Here is a 15016-nt window from a genome sequence, read left to right as displayed (position 1 = left end):
ACCATAGACTAAAAAAGTTATTCCAACTGTAGAGACTGAACTAATTATTCCAGCTGTAGAGACTGAACTACTTATTCTAACCATAGAGAGTGAACTAGTTATTCCAACCATAGACACTGAACTAGTTATCCCAGCTATAGACACTGAACTAGTTATCCCAGCTATAGACACTGAACTAAGTATTTAAACCACAGAGAATTATCTAGATATTCTAACCATAGAGACTAAACTAGTTCCTCCAACCATGGAGCCTGAACTAGTTATTCCAAATAAACAAACAGAACTAGTTATTCCAACCATAGACACTGAACTAGTTATTCCAACCATAGACACTGAACTAGTTATTCCAACCATACAGACTGAACTAGTTATTCCAACTATAGGGTCTGAACTATTTATGTCAACAATATACTTTGAAATAGTTCCTCCAAAAAAAGACACTGAACTAATTTTCCAACCATTAAAACTGAACTATTTATTCCAATTTTAGAGACATAACCAGTTATTCCAACCATCGAGACTGAAAAGTTATTCCAACCATAGAGACTGAACTAGTTATTCCAACCGTAAAGACTGAACTAGCTATTCCAGCTAGAGATACTGAAGTAGTTATTCCAATAATAGTCACTGAATTAGTTATTCCAACAGTAGACACTGAAATTATTCCTCTATCAAAATATACTGATGTAGTTATTCCAACCATTAAAACTGAACTATTTATTTCAATTACAGAGACTGAAACAGTTATTCCAACTATAGACACTGAACTAGTTATTCCAGCTATACAGACTGAACTAGTTATTTCAATCATAGAGACAACTAGTTATTCCAACCATATACTGAACTAGTTCCTCCAACCAAAGAGACTGAACAAGTTATTCCAGTTATAGAGACCAAAGTAGTTAATTCAACCACGGAGACTGAACTAGATATTCCAACCATAGAGACTGAACTAGTTATTCCACATAGAGACTGAACTAGTTATTCCAGCTTTACAGACTGAACTAGTTATTCCAACCATACAGACTGAACTAGTTATTCCTGCTATAGAGACTTAAATAGTTATTCTAAACACAGTGAATGAACTAGTTATTCCAGCCTTAGTAACTGAACTAGTTATTCCAGCTATAGTGACTGAACTATATATTCCATCCAGAGTGATTTAACTAGTTATTCCTACAATAGAGACTGAACTAGTTATTCCAACTGTAGAGACTGAACTAGTTATTCCAGCTATAGAACTGAACTAGTTATTCCAACAATATAGACAAAAAAAAGTTTATCCAGCATTAGAGACTGAAGTAGTTGATTAAACCACAGACACTGAACTAGTTATTCCAAACAACAGACTGAGCTAATTATTCCAACCATAGAGACTGAACTAGTTATTCCAACCATACAGACTGAACTAGTTATTCCAACCATAGAGACTGAACTAGTTATTCCAACCATACAGACTGAACTAGTTATTCCAACCATACAGACTGAACTAGTTATTCCAACCATACAGACTGAACTAGTTATTCCAACCATAGAGACTGAACTAGTTATTCCAACCATACAGACTGAACTAGTTATTCCAACCATAGACACTGAACTAGTTATTCCAACCATACAGACTGAACTAGTTATTCCAACCATAGACACTGAACTAGTTATTCCAACCATGGACACTGAACTAGTTATTCCAACCATACACACTGAACTAGTTATTCCAACCATACAGACTGAACTAGTTATTCCAACCATACAGACTGAACTAGTTATTCCAACCATACAGACTGAACTAGTTATTCCAACCATACAGACTGAACTAGTTATTCCAACCATAGACACTGAACTAGTTATTCCAACCATAGACACTGAACTAGTTATTCCAACCATACACACTGAACTAGTTATTCCAACCATACAGACTGAACTAGTTATTCCAACCATAGACACTGAACTAGTTATTCCAACCATACAGACTGAACTAGTTATTCCCACCATAGACACTGAACTAGTTATTCCAACCATACAGACTGAACTAGTTATTCCAACCATACAGACTGAACTAGTTATTCCAACCATACAGACTGAACTAGTTATTCCAACCATAGAGACTGAACTAGTTATTCCAACCATACAGACTGAACTAGTTATTCCAACCATACAGACTGAACTAGTTATTCCAACCATACATTTACATTACATTTACATTTAAGTCATTTAGCAGACGCTCTTATCCAGAGCGACTTACAAATTGGTGCATTCACCTTATGACATCCAGTGGAACAGCCACTTTACAATAGTGCATCTAAATCTTTTAAGGGGGGGGGGGGGGGGTGAGAAGGATTACTTTATCCTATCCTAGGTATTCCTTAAAGAGGTGGGGTTTCAGGTGTCTCCGGAAGGTGGTGATTGACTCCGCTGTCCTGGCGTCGTGAGGGAGTTTGTTCCACCATTGGGGGGCCAGAGCAGCGAACAGTTTTGACTGGGCTGAGCGGGAACTGTACTTCCTCAGTGGTAGGGAGGCGAGCAGGCCAGAGGTGGATGAACGCAGTGCCCTTGTTTGGGTGTAGGGCCTGATCAGAGCCTGGAGGTACTGAGGTGCCGTTCCCCTCACAGCTCCGTAGGCAAGCACCATGGTCTTGTAGCGGATGCGAGCTTCAACTGGAAGCCAGTGGAGAGAGCGGAGGAGCGGGGTGACGTGAGAGAACTTGGGAAGGTTGAACACCAGACGGGCTGCGGCGTTCTGGATGAGTTGTAGGGGTTTAATGGCACAGGCAGGGAGCCCAGCCAACAGCGAGTTGCAGTAATCCAGACGGGAGATGACAAGTGCCTGGATTAGGACCTGCGCCGCTTCCTGTGTGAGGCAGGGTCGTACTCTGCGGATGTTGTAGAGCATGAACCTACAGGAACGGGCCACCGCCTTGATGTTAGTTGAGAACGACAGGGTGTTGTCCAGGATCACGCCAAGGTTCTTAGCGCTCTGGGAGGAGGACACAATGGAGTTGTCAACCGTGATGGCGAGATCATGGAACGGGCAGTCCTTCCCCGGGAGGAAGAGCAGCTCCGTCTTGCCGAGGTTCAGCTTGAGGTGGTGATCCGTCATCCACACTGATATGTCTGCCAGACATGCAGAGATGCGATTCGCCACCTGGTCATCAGAAGGGGGAAAGGAGAAGATTAGTTGTGTGTCGTCTGCATAGCAATGATAGGAGAGACCATGTGAGGTTATGACAGAGCCAAGTGACTTGGTGTATAGCGAGAATAGGAGAGGGCCTAGAACAGAGCCCTGGGGGACACCAGTGGTGAGAGCACGTGGTGAGGAGACAGATTCTCGCCACGCCACCTGGTAGGAGCGACCTGTCAGGTAGGACGCAATCCAAGCGTGGGCCGCGCCGGAGATGCCCAACTCGGAGAGGGTGGAGAGGAGGATCTGATGGTTCACAGTATCGAAGGCAGCCGATAGGTCTAGAAGGATGAGAGCAGAGGAGAGAGAGTTAGCTTTAGCAGTGCGGAGCGCCTCCGTGATACAGAGAAGAGCAGTCTCAGTTGAATGACTAGTCTTGAAACCTGACTGATTTGGATCAAGAAGGTCATTCTGAGAGAGATAGCGGGAGAGCTGGCCAAGGACGGCACGTTCAAGAGTTTTGGAGAGAAAAGAAAGAAGGGATACTGGTCTGTAGTTGTTGACATCGGAGGGATCGAGTGTAGGTTTTTTCAGAAGGGGTGCAACTCTCGCTCTCTTGAAGACGGAAGGGACGTAGCCAGCGGTCAGGGATGAGTTGATGAGCGAGGTGAGGTAAGGGAGAAGGTCTCCGGAAATGGTCTGGAGAAGAGAGGAGGGGATAGGGTCAAGCGGGCAGGTTGTTGGGCGGCCGGCCGTCACAAGACGCGAGATTTCATCTGGAGAGAGAGGGGAGAAAGAGGTCAGAGCACAGGGTAGGGCAGTGTGAGCAGAACCAGCGGTGTCGTTTGACTTAGCAAACGAGGATCGGATGTCGTCGACCTTCTTTTCAAAATGGTTGACGAAGTCATCTGCAGAGAGGGAGGAGGGGGGGGGAGGGGGAGGAGGATTCAGGAGGGAGGAGAAGGTGGCAAAGAGCTTCCTAGGGTTAGAGGCAGATGCTTGGAATTTAGAGTGGTAGAAAGTGGCTTTAGCAGCAGAGACAGAAGAGGAAAATGTAGAGAGGAGGGAGTGAAAGGATGCCAGGTCCGCAGGGAGGCGAGTTTTCCTCCATTTCCGCTCGGCTGCCCGGAGCCCTGTTCTGTGAGCTCGCAATGAGTCGTCGAGCCACGGAGCGGGAGGGGAGGACCGAGCCGGCCTGGAGGATAGGGGACATAGAGAATCAAAGGATGCAGAAAGGGAGGAGAGGAGGGTTGAGGAGGCAGAATCAGGAGATAGGTTGGAGAAGGTTTGAGCAGAGGGAAGAGATGATAGGATGGAAGAGGAGAGGGTAGCGGGGGAGAGAGAGCGAAGGTTGGGACGGCGCGATACCATCCGAGTAGGGGCAGTGTGGGAAGTGTTGGATGAGAGCGAGAGGGAAAAGGATACAAGGTAGTGGTCGGAGACTTGGAGGGGAGTTGCAATGAGGTTAGTGGAAGAACAGCATCTAGTAAAGATGAGGTCGAGCGTATTGCCTGCCTTGTGAGTAGGGGGGGAAGGTGAGAGGGTGAGGTCAAAAGAGGAGAGGAGTGGAAAGAAAGAGGCAGAGAGGAATGAGTCAAAGGTAGACGTGGGGAGGTTAAAGTCGCCCAGAACTGTGAGAGGTGAGCCGTCCTCAGGAAAGGAGCTTATCAAGGCATCAAGCTCATTGATGAACTCTCCGAGGGAACCTGGAGGGCGATAAATGATAAGGATGTTAAGCTTGAAAGGGCTGGTAACTGTGACAGCATGGAATTCAAAGGAGGCGATAGACAGATGGGTAAGGGGAGAAAGAGAGAATGACCACTTGGGAGAGATGAGGATCCCGGTGCCACCACCCCGCTGACCAGAAGCTCTCGGGGTGTGCGAGAACACGTGGGCGGACGAAGAGAGAGCAGTAGGAGTAGCAGTGTTATCTGTGGTGATCCATGTTTCCGTCAGTGCCAAGAAGTCGAGGGACTGGAGGGAGGCATAGGCTGAGATGAACTCTGCCTTGTTGGCCGCAGATCGGCAGTTCCAGAGGCTACCGGAGACCTGGAACTCCACGTGGGTCGTGCGTGCTGGGACCACCAGATTAGGGTGGCCGCGGCCACGCGGTGTGGAGCGTTTGTATGGTCTGTGCAGAGAGGAGAGAACAGGGATAGACAGACACATAGTTGACAGGCTACAGAAGAGACTAAGCTAATGCAAAGGAGATTGGAATGACAAGTGGACTACGCGTCTCGAATGTTCAGAAAGTTAAGCTTACGTAGCAAGAATCTTATTGACTAGAATGATTAAGAATGATTAAGATGATTAAGATGATACAGTACTGCTGAAGTAGGCTAGCTGGCAGTGGCTGCGTTGTTGACTTTGTAGGCTAGCTGGCAGTGGCTGCGTTGTTGACACTACACTAATCAAGTCGTTCCGTTGAGTGTAATAGTTTCTACAGTGCTGCTATTCGGGGGCTAGCTGGCTAGCTAGCAGTGTTGATTACGTTACGTTGCGTTAAAAGAACGACAGTAGCTGGCTAGCTAACCTAGAAAATCGCTCTAGACTACACAATTATCTTTGATACAAAGACGGCTATGTAGCTAGCTGTGTAGCTAGCTACGATCAAACAAATCCAACCTTTGTACTGTAATGAAATGAAATGAAAATGTGATACTACCTGTGGAGCGAAGCGGAATGCGACCGGGTTGTTGAGTGCGGAAGTTCTATTCGGTAGACGTTGGCTAGCTGTTGGCTAGCTAGCAGTGTCTCCTATGTTAAGGACGACAAATAGCTGGCTAGCTAACCTCGGTAAATTAAGATAATCACTCTAAAACTACACACTCTAAACTACACAATTATCTTGGATACGAAGACAGCAAAGACAACTATGTAGCTAGCTAACACTACACTAATCAAGTCGTTCAGTTGAGTGTAATAGTTGCTACAGTGCTGCTATTCGGTAGACGGTGGACGTTTGCTAGCTGGCTAGCTGCTGGGCAGATAGCAGTGTAGACTGCGTTAGGACGACGTAATACGATAATTACGCAATTATTTTTGATACAAAGACGGCTATGTAGCTAGCTAAGAAGAAATTGCTAAGATTAGACAAATCAAACCGTTGTACTATAATTGAATGTAATGAAATGTAATGAAAAGTTATACTACCTGCGGACCAAAGCGCAAATGCGACCGCTCGCTGTCTGAACTAGTTATTCTAGTTACAGACTGAACTAGTTATTCCAACCATACAGACTGAACTAGTTATTCCAACCATAGACACTGAACTAGTTATTCCAACCATACAGACTGAACTAGTTATTCCAACCATAGACACTGAACTAGTTATTCCAACCATACAGACTGAACTAGTTATTCCAACTGTAGAGACTGAACTAGTTATTCCAACCATACAGACTGAACTAGTTATTCCAACCATAGAGACTGAACTAGTTATTCCAACTATACAGACTGAACTAGTTATTCCAACCATACAGACTGAACTAGTTATTCCAACCATACAGACTGAACTAGTTATTCCAACCATACAGACTGAACTAGTTATCCCAACCATACAGACTGAACTAGTTATTCCAACTATACAGACTGAACTAGTTATTCCAACCATACAGACTGAACTAGTTATTCCATGTATTGAGACTGAACGGGTTATTCCAGCTTTACAGACTGAACTAGTTATTCCAGCTTTACAGACTGAACTAGTTATTCCAACCATACAGACTGAACTAGTTATTCCAGCTTTACAGACTGAACTAGTTATTCCAGCTTTACAGACTGAACTAGTTATTCCAACCATACAGACTGAACTAGTTATTCCAGCTTTACAGACTGAACTAGTTATTCCAGCTTTACAGACTGAACTAGTTATTCCAGCTTTACAGACTGAACTAGTTATTCCAGCTTTACAGACTGAACTAGTTATTCCAGCTTTACAGACTGAACTAGTTATTCCAACCATACAGACTGAACTAGTTATTCCAACCATACAGACTGAACTAGTTATTCCAACTGTAGAGACTGAACTAGTTATTCCAACCATACAGACTGAACTAGTTATTCCAACCATAGAGACTGAACTAGTTATTCCAACTATACAGACTGAACTAGTTATTCCAACCATACAGACTGAACTAGTTATTCCAACCATACAGACTGAACTAGTTATTCCAACCATACAGACTGAACTAGTTATCCCAACCATACAGACTGAACTAGTTATTCCAACTATACAGACTGAACTAGTTATTCCAACCATACAGACTGAACTAGTTATTCCATGTATTGAGACTGAACGGGTTATTCCAGCTTTACAGACTGAACTAGTTATTCCAGCTTTACAGACTGAACTAGTTATTCCAACCATACAGACTGAACTAGTTATTCCAGCTTTACAGACTGAACTAGTTATTCCAGCTTTACAGACTGAACTAGTTATTCCAACCATACAGACTGAACTAGTTATTCCAGCTTTACAGACTGAACTAGTTATTCCAGCTTTACAGACTGAACTAGTTATTCCAGCTTTACAGACTGAACTAGTTATTCCAGCTTTACAGACTGAACTAGTTATTCCAGCTTTACAGACTGAACTAGTTATTCCAACCATACAGACTGAACTAGTTATTCCAGCTTTACAGACTGAACTAGTTATTCCAGCTTTACAGACTGAACTAGTTATTCCAACCATACAGACTGAACTAGTTATTCCAGCTTTACAGACTGAACTAGTTATTCCAGCTTTACAGACTGAACTAGTTATTCCAGCTTTACAGACTGAACTAGTTATTCCAGCTTTACAGACTGAACTAGTTATTCCAGCTTTACAGACTGAACTAGTTATTCAAGCTATAGAGACTGAACTAGTTATTCCAACCATACAGACTGAACTAGTTATTCCAGCTTTACAGACTGAACTAGTTATTCCAGCTTTACAGACTGAACTAGTTATTCCAGCTTTACAGACTGAACTAGTTATTCCAGCTTTACAGACTGAACTAGTTATTCAAGCTATAGAGACTGAACTAGTTATTCCAGCTTTACAGACTGAACTAGTTATTCCAGCTTTACAGACTGAACAAGTTTTTCCAACCATAGAGACTGAACTAGTTATTCCTGCTATAGAGACTTAAATAGTTATTCCAAACACAGTGAATGAACTAGTTATTCCAGCCTTAGTAACTGAACTAGTTATTCCAGCTATAGTGACTGAACTATATATTCCATCCAGAGTGATTTAACTAGTTATTCCTACAATAGAGACTGAACTAGTTATTCCAACTGTAGAGACTGAACTAGTTATTCCAACCATAGACACTGAACTAGTTATTCCAATCACAGAGACTGAACTAGTTATTCCAACCATACAGACTGAACTAGTTATTCCAACCATACAGACTGAACTAGTTATTCCAAACAACAGACTGAACTAGTTATTCCAACTATACAGACTGAACTAGTTATTCCAACCATACAGACTGAACTAGTTATTCCAACCATACAGACTCAACTAGTTATTCCAACCATACAGACTCAACTAGTTATTCCAACCATACAGACTGAACCAGTTATTCCAACCATAGACACTGAGCTAGTTATTCCAACCATACAGACTGAACTAGTTATTCCAACCATACAGACTGAACTAGTTATTCCAACCATACAGACTGAACTAGTTATTCCAACCATAGAGACTGAACTAGTTATTCCAAACAACAGACTGAGCTAGTTATTCCAACCATAGACACTTCATTTTATTTATTTTTATTTCACCTTTATTTAACCAGGTAGGCCAGTAGAGAACAAGTTCTCATTTACAACTGCGACCTGGCCAAGATAAAGCAAAGCAGTGTGACACAAACAACACAGAGTTACACATGGAATAAACAAACATACAGTCAATAACACAATAGAAAAAGTCTATATACAGTGTGAGCAAATGAGGTAAGATTAGGGAGGTAAGGCAATAAATAGGCCATAGTGGTGAAGTAATTACAAATGAGCAATTAAACACTGGAGTGATAGATGTGCAGAAGATGAATGTTTAAGTAGAGACACTGGAGTGCAAAGGAGCAAAAAATTCAGAATAAAAAATTAACAGCATGGGGATGAGGTAGTTGGATGGGCTGTTTACAGATAGCGGCACCTGTACATAGCCTATATGTGAGCTGCTCTGACAGCTGGTGCTTAAAGTTAGTGAGGGAGATATAAGTCTCCAGCTTCAGTGATATTTGCTATTCGTTCCAGTCATTGGCAGCAGATAACTAGAAGGAAAGGCGGCCAATGTAGGAATTGGCTTTGGGGATGACTAGCGAAATATACCTGCTGGAGCGCGTGCTAGGGGTGGATGCTGCTATGGTGACCAGTGAGCTGAGATAAGGTGGGGCTTTACCTAGCAAAGACGTATAGATGACCTGGAGCCAGTGGGTTTGTCGAAGAGTATGTAGCGAGGGCCAGCCAACGAGAGCATACAGGTCACAGTGGTGGGTAGTATATGGTGCTTTGGTGACAAAACGGATGTCACTGTGATAGACTGCATCCAATTTGCTGAGTAGTGTTGGAGGCTATTTTGTAAATGACATCGCCGAAGTCAAGGATCGGCAGGATAGTCAGTTTTACGATGGTATGTTTGGCAGCATGAGTGAAGAATGCTTTGTTGCTTAATAGGAAGCCGATTCTAGATTTAATTTTGGATTGGAGATGCTTAACACAGTGTCCAAAGAAGGGCCAGAAGTATACAGAATGATGTCGTCTGCATAGAGGTGGATCAGAGAATCACCAGCAGCAAGAGTGACATCATTGATAAATACAGAGAAAAGAGTCGGCCCGAGAATTGAACCCTGTGGTACCCCCATAGAGACTGCCAGAGGTCTGGACAACGAGCCCTTCGATTTGGCACACTGAACTCTGTATGAGAAGTAGTTGGTGAACCTGGCGAGGCAGTCATTTGAGAAATCAAGGCTGTTGAGTCTGTCGATAAGAATATGGTGATTGACAGAGTCGGAAGCCTAGGTCAGGTCGATGAATACAGCTGCACAGTATTGTCTCTTATCGATAGCGGTTATGATTTCGTTTAGGACCTTGAGCGTGGCTGAGGTGCACCCATGACCAGCTCGGAAACCAGATTGCATAGCGGAGAAGGTACGATGGGATTCGAAATGGTCGGTAATCTGTTTGTTAACTTGGCTTTCGAAGGCCTTGGAAAGGCAGGGTAGGATAGATATAGGTCTGTAGCAGTTTTGGTCTAGAGTGTCTCCCCTCCTTTGAAGAGGGGGATGACCGCGGCAGCTTTCCAATCTTTGGGGATACGAAAGAGAGGTTGAACAGGCTAGTAGTAGGGGTTGCAACAATTTCGGCGGATTATTTTAGAAAGAGAGGGTCCAGATTGTCTAGCTCGGCTGATTTGTTGGGGTCCAGATTTTGCAGCTCTTTCAGAACATCAGCTGTCTGGATTTGGGTGAAGGAGAAATGGGAGGTTTGGGCAAGTTGCTGTGGGGGGTGAAGGGCTGTTGACCGGGGTCGGGGTAGCCAGATAAGACGGGGCTTTACCTAGCAAATACTCATAGATGACCTGGAGCCAGTGGGTTTGGCGCCGAATATGAAGTGAGGGCCAGCCCTAGTTCCTCAAACAACAGAGACTGAACCATTATTCCAACCATAGAGACTGAACGTGTTTAGCCGAACTAGCGAATGAACTCCTTACTCAAACCATAGCAATTTAAATAGGTATTCTAGCTATACAGACTGAACTAGTTGTTTCAACCATAGAGACTGAAATAGTTTTTCCAAACATAGACTGCATTTGTTATTTCAACCAGTGAGACTGAACTATTTATTCCAACAATAAAGACAAACTAGTTATTCCAGCTATAGAGATTGAACTAGTTATTCCAACCATACAGACTGAGGAGGACCACACCCAGGTCTGGCAGGCTACTGGCCCAGTCAAGGCTATCTGCTGATGGCTGAGAAGAAGAGGATGTTCTCTCACAGGTCTAAGAACTGGAACGCCAGCGACCGGAAAGGAAGAGCCTGGGATAGAGCATGGAGAAACCAAGAGCCACTAGCAGTGGCAAACACTCCAGAACCTTCCACCGCTGAACCACTGTCAAGCACTCCAGAACCAGCCATCACAGGACCACTGTCAAACACTCCAGAACCATCCACCGCTGGACCACTGTCAAACACTCCAGAACCTTCCACCGCTGGACCACTGTCAAACACTCTAGAACCAGCCATCACAGGACCACTGTCAAACACTCCAGAACCATCCACCGCTGGACCACTGTCAAACACTCCAGAACCTTCCACCGCTGGACCACTGTCAAACACTCCAGGATCATCCACCACTGAACTACTGTCAAACACTCCAGGATCATCCACCACTGAACTACTGTCAAATACTCCAGAACCATCCACCACTGAATCAGACACCACTGGACCACTGCCAAATACTCCAGAACTTTCCACCACTGGACCACTGTCAGACACTCCAGAACCACCCCAGAGCTCCTGCTGAACACTTGTAGTCCCAGTCAAATGTAAACTGTCCTACAAAAATAATACTTTTTCATTTAATCAATCTCCTAGAATAAATTATTTTCCCTATATAGTATTGTGGGGGTGAAAAAGAAAAACTACATCATTGTAATATCTACGAAATTATAATAAAATAAATAATCTATTGGCATTTAGTCCACTTACTTTGTGAAACTGCATTCTCATCACCACACTCTGAACTGCTTGCCTTATGACCGGTACTAGCTATCATCCACTACCTGAGCATTAAACCACAACCATTTAACTGACTGTTACCTGGAAATATTGTTACCAAACCAGTTAGTCAGACTACTGAAAAGCCTACCCTCACTATGTCTGGGCTCCTAGACCAACCAACCAGCTCCAGACAGGACAGGTGTTGTCTGTGTACCACGAGGCAGGTAGCTCACCTTCTCCAGGTTCTGACCTCTGACCGGCAGCGTTTGTCATCTGGATCGAGCAATTCCAGTGTTGTTTGGTCATTCAATTGTTTGTATGTCTTGTGGTACCAAGTATAGGCCTATATGTTACAGTCCCCAGGAATGTGGCTTGAAATGAATTGACAGAAAAGCATGATCAAGTTTGGATTATTTTACTGCATCAGCTTCAGGAGTTGTCAATACAGTGTAATTTCATTGTATTCAATACTTCATAAAACAATTAACATAGAGCCAGCTGACTACATAGACAGACTGAAATACAGATAGGTTAGCATAAACAACTGGTATCTAGCAAAACAAATGGCTAAATGTAGCTACAAAATGCAAAATAGCCCTTACATAGTTTGACATAACATTATACAGGCTATAAAATGAAAGACCAGCTGTTACATATAAGCTTCTTCTGCTATGGTATTATTGCGGTCTGGAAACAAACGCTGCCACCAACTGGATGGGGTGAATAAATTCACAAATGGAAAGTAAATTCCATTACAGGAAGGGGGAAAAAATTACATTCATTAAAAAAACATATACAGTATATATACTGTATATAATACAAATGATCACATAAAAATCTTCCCACTTCTTCAGTCTTCAGATATTTGTGACCCGTTTCAGGAAACTAGGCGTATGTCGCAAGTCACGACTTCACAGGAGAGCCATTTTAAAGTATTTTTTTCATTTTTATCCAAATGCGTTTTTTGGCAGAAATGCCTTCCGGAACATGTGAACTTTCATGTGCCTTAATACCAAACTTGTATGCCATCTGTATGCCACTTTCTGGAGGATAAAGTTTTGAAATCGGTGGAAATAGAGTATGATAGCTAAAGAGACGGAGGAAACACCTGTCTCCGGATTACATCTTCAAGCTAAGGGCAACCGTGGCATGGCATCCCTGACAGGGAGATTCGTCTATCATGCATGATGATGTATAAAGGTGAGATAGTCTAGCGTTAGCTAGCTATATTTTCAGATATTACAGGTTTCTAATTTGACAGAAAGTGGTTTAATTTCAAGCTAAAGTGTACTGTTAGCTAGCTAACATTAGCTGGATGGCTCCCTAGCTGACGTTATTCGTATCCCAGAGTCGTTTGCTTTTCTAGTTAGAGCCTAATGTTAGTTAGCTAACATTGAACCTGGTTGGTTAGCTCCCAGCATATTCATGCAGGGTAGTAATGTGATTTTATTTGTCACATGCGGCGAATACAACAGGTGTAGACCTTACAGTGAAATGCTTACTTACAATGCTTTAAGAAGTTTTAAGAGAAGTGTTAAGTATAACATAGATAAGTAGAAAACTGAAAATAAAAGTAAAAAATATTTACACAGCAGCAGTAAAAAAACAATAGCGAGGCTATATACAGGGGGTACCAGTACAGTCAGTGGGCGGAGGGCACCGGTTAGTCGAGGTAATTGAGGTAATATGTGACCGATTCAGGAAACTAGGCGTATGTCTTAAGTCATGACTTCACAGGAGAGCCGTTTTATTTTTTTTATTTTTTTTAACAAAATGCGTTTCATGTGCCTTAATAATAAACTTGTATGCCATCTGTAAATACGAATACAATTGTTAAGGTACGAGCCTAGTTGGTTTAGCCACAGATAAAGTTGCAACCTTCACGCTAGCCATGATTATCTGAGATAACGAGTGGGCTGGACATGCCGTGAGATGAGTTTGAATTGGTCTGCGGGGTAAAATCTTGTGTCTATAAAATGAGCTGCTCGTTATGCGTAGATAATCCTTTCTACTGCAGTTTTTTCGAAATATATAATATTAGCCATAGAGACCTGCAAATATGTTGCTACTGCTCTCAATAACATTGTTGCCCTGAATTTATCAGGTGCTTTCAACAAAGGTCAGTGGGAAAAAGTTGTGATGGACTACTTTCTGGAGGACAATCGTGCCATGCTGACTCTGACTGAACATGAATCAGACGATGAGGAAATCCCGGATTTAGGTAAAACATTTCTATTGATGTTTTCTCAGAATGCCATTTCACAATGCTAGTTATAACCTAATGTTAGCTAGCTAACTAGCTAACATTGAAGCTATTTGGTTAACTTTAGCTAGCTATGACAATCGGTTTGTATTGCTAGTATTGTATTGCTAGTTAAAGCTTGCTGTTAGAGAACAGCCCCCTTTCAGCTGTCAAGCACTTACCATCCTCTACTTGTAGGCTGGCTGGGTATTCACACCTCTAGATGGCCGGGCGGGGGGTTGTTGTGGGGCCAGAGAGAGCAGCAGTCAGACTAAATGGGGGATGGAGGACCTGAATGTGGTCTTTTTGAAGTCAGTCTTTACCATTCAAAAAATCAGTAAGAACTCAAGTTTATTACTTATTATATTGAACCTTTATTTTAGCAATACTTCAAATAAACAAAAGCACATCTATAAACATGTATTATATTGCATGAGAACACTGTGGTGAAGGTTGTGCACCAATAGATTTAATTTTTTATTAACCTTTATTTAACTGGGCAAGTCAGTACAAATTCTTATTTACAATGACGCCTACCCCGGCCAAACGCCAAACCCGGACGATGCTGGGTTTATTGTGCGCCTGCCTATGGGACTCCCAATCACGGCCGGATGTGATCCAGTCTGGATTCAAACCAGGTACTGCAGTGTGTTAGACGACTGCCAGTCGGGTGCCCAATGTGTTTGTATGTTGACTTTGACATGTTGTGGCTTTCAGATTTACAATATAAAAGAATATAAATATAAAGACCCGTATATCTAAGGTAACGTTAGCAGGTAACGTTAGCATCCTCTCCTTTAGCTGTTGTCTATTACATTTTTCTGCAAGAATATCGTCCAAAATCTGTATACTTGGACTTTGATTTAGCTTTTCCAGTATTAGTAGCCATATTGTAAGTTCAACATTTGCAAAACACTTAGTTTTCATAACTCACAGAT

General features: G+C 42.8%; 1 protein-coding gene across 1 annotated transcript in view; it reads left to right on the top strand.

Moving 5' to 3' along the window:
* The window catches only part of LOC139584100 (transient receptor potential cation channel subfamily M member 1-like), a 92933-nt gene extending 81123 nt beyond the window's left edge, over window positions 1-11810 (top strand). The window contains exon 29 of the mRNA XM_071415609.1: window positions 11032-11810. Within this exon, the coding sequence (XP_071271710.1) occupies window positions 11032-11639 (608 nt within the window). The 3' untranslated portion in view covers window positions 11640-11810. The remainder of the gene's footprint in view (window positions 1-11031) is intronic.
* Window positions 11811-15016: the final 3206 nt, after the last annotated feature.

Source organism: Salvelinus alpinus, chromosome 9, assembly GCF_045679555.1.
Source record: "Salvelinus alpinus chromosome 9, SLU_Salpinus.1, whole genome shotgun sequence".
Lineage (NCBI taxonomy): Eukaryota > Metazoa > Chordata > Actinopteri > Salmoniformes > Salmonidae > Salvelinus > Salvelinus alpinus.
The sequence above is the reverse complement of the archived record's forward strand: the minus strand, read 5'-3'. Positions and strand labels throughout refer to the sequence as shown.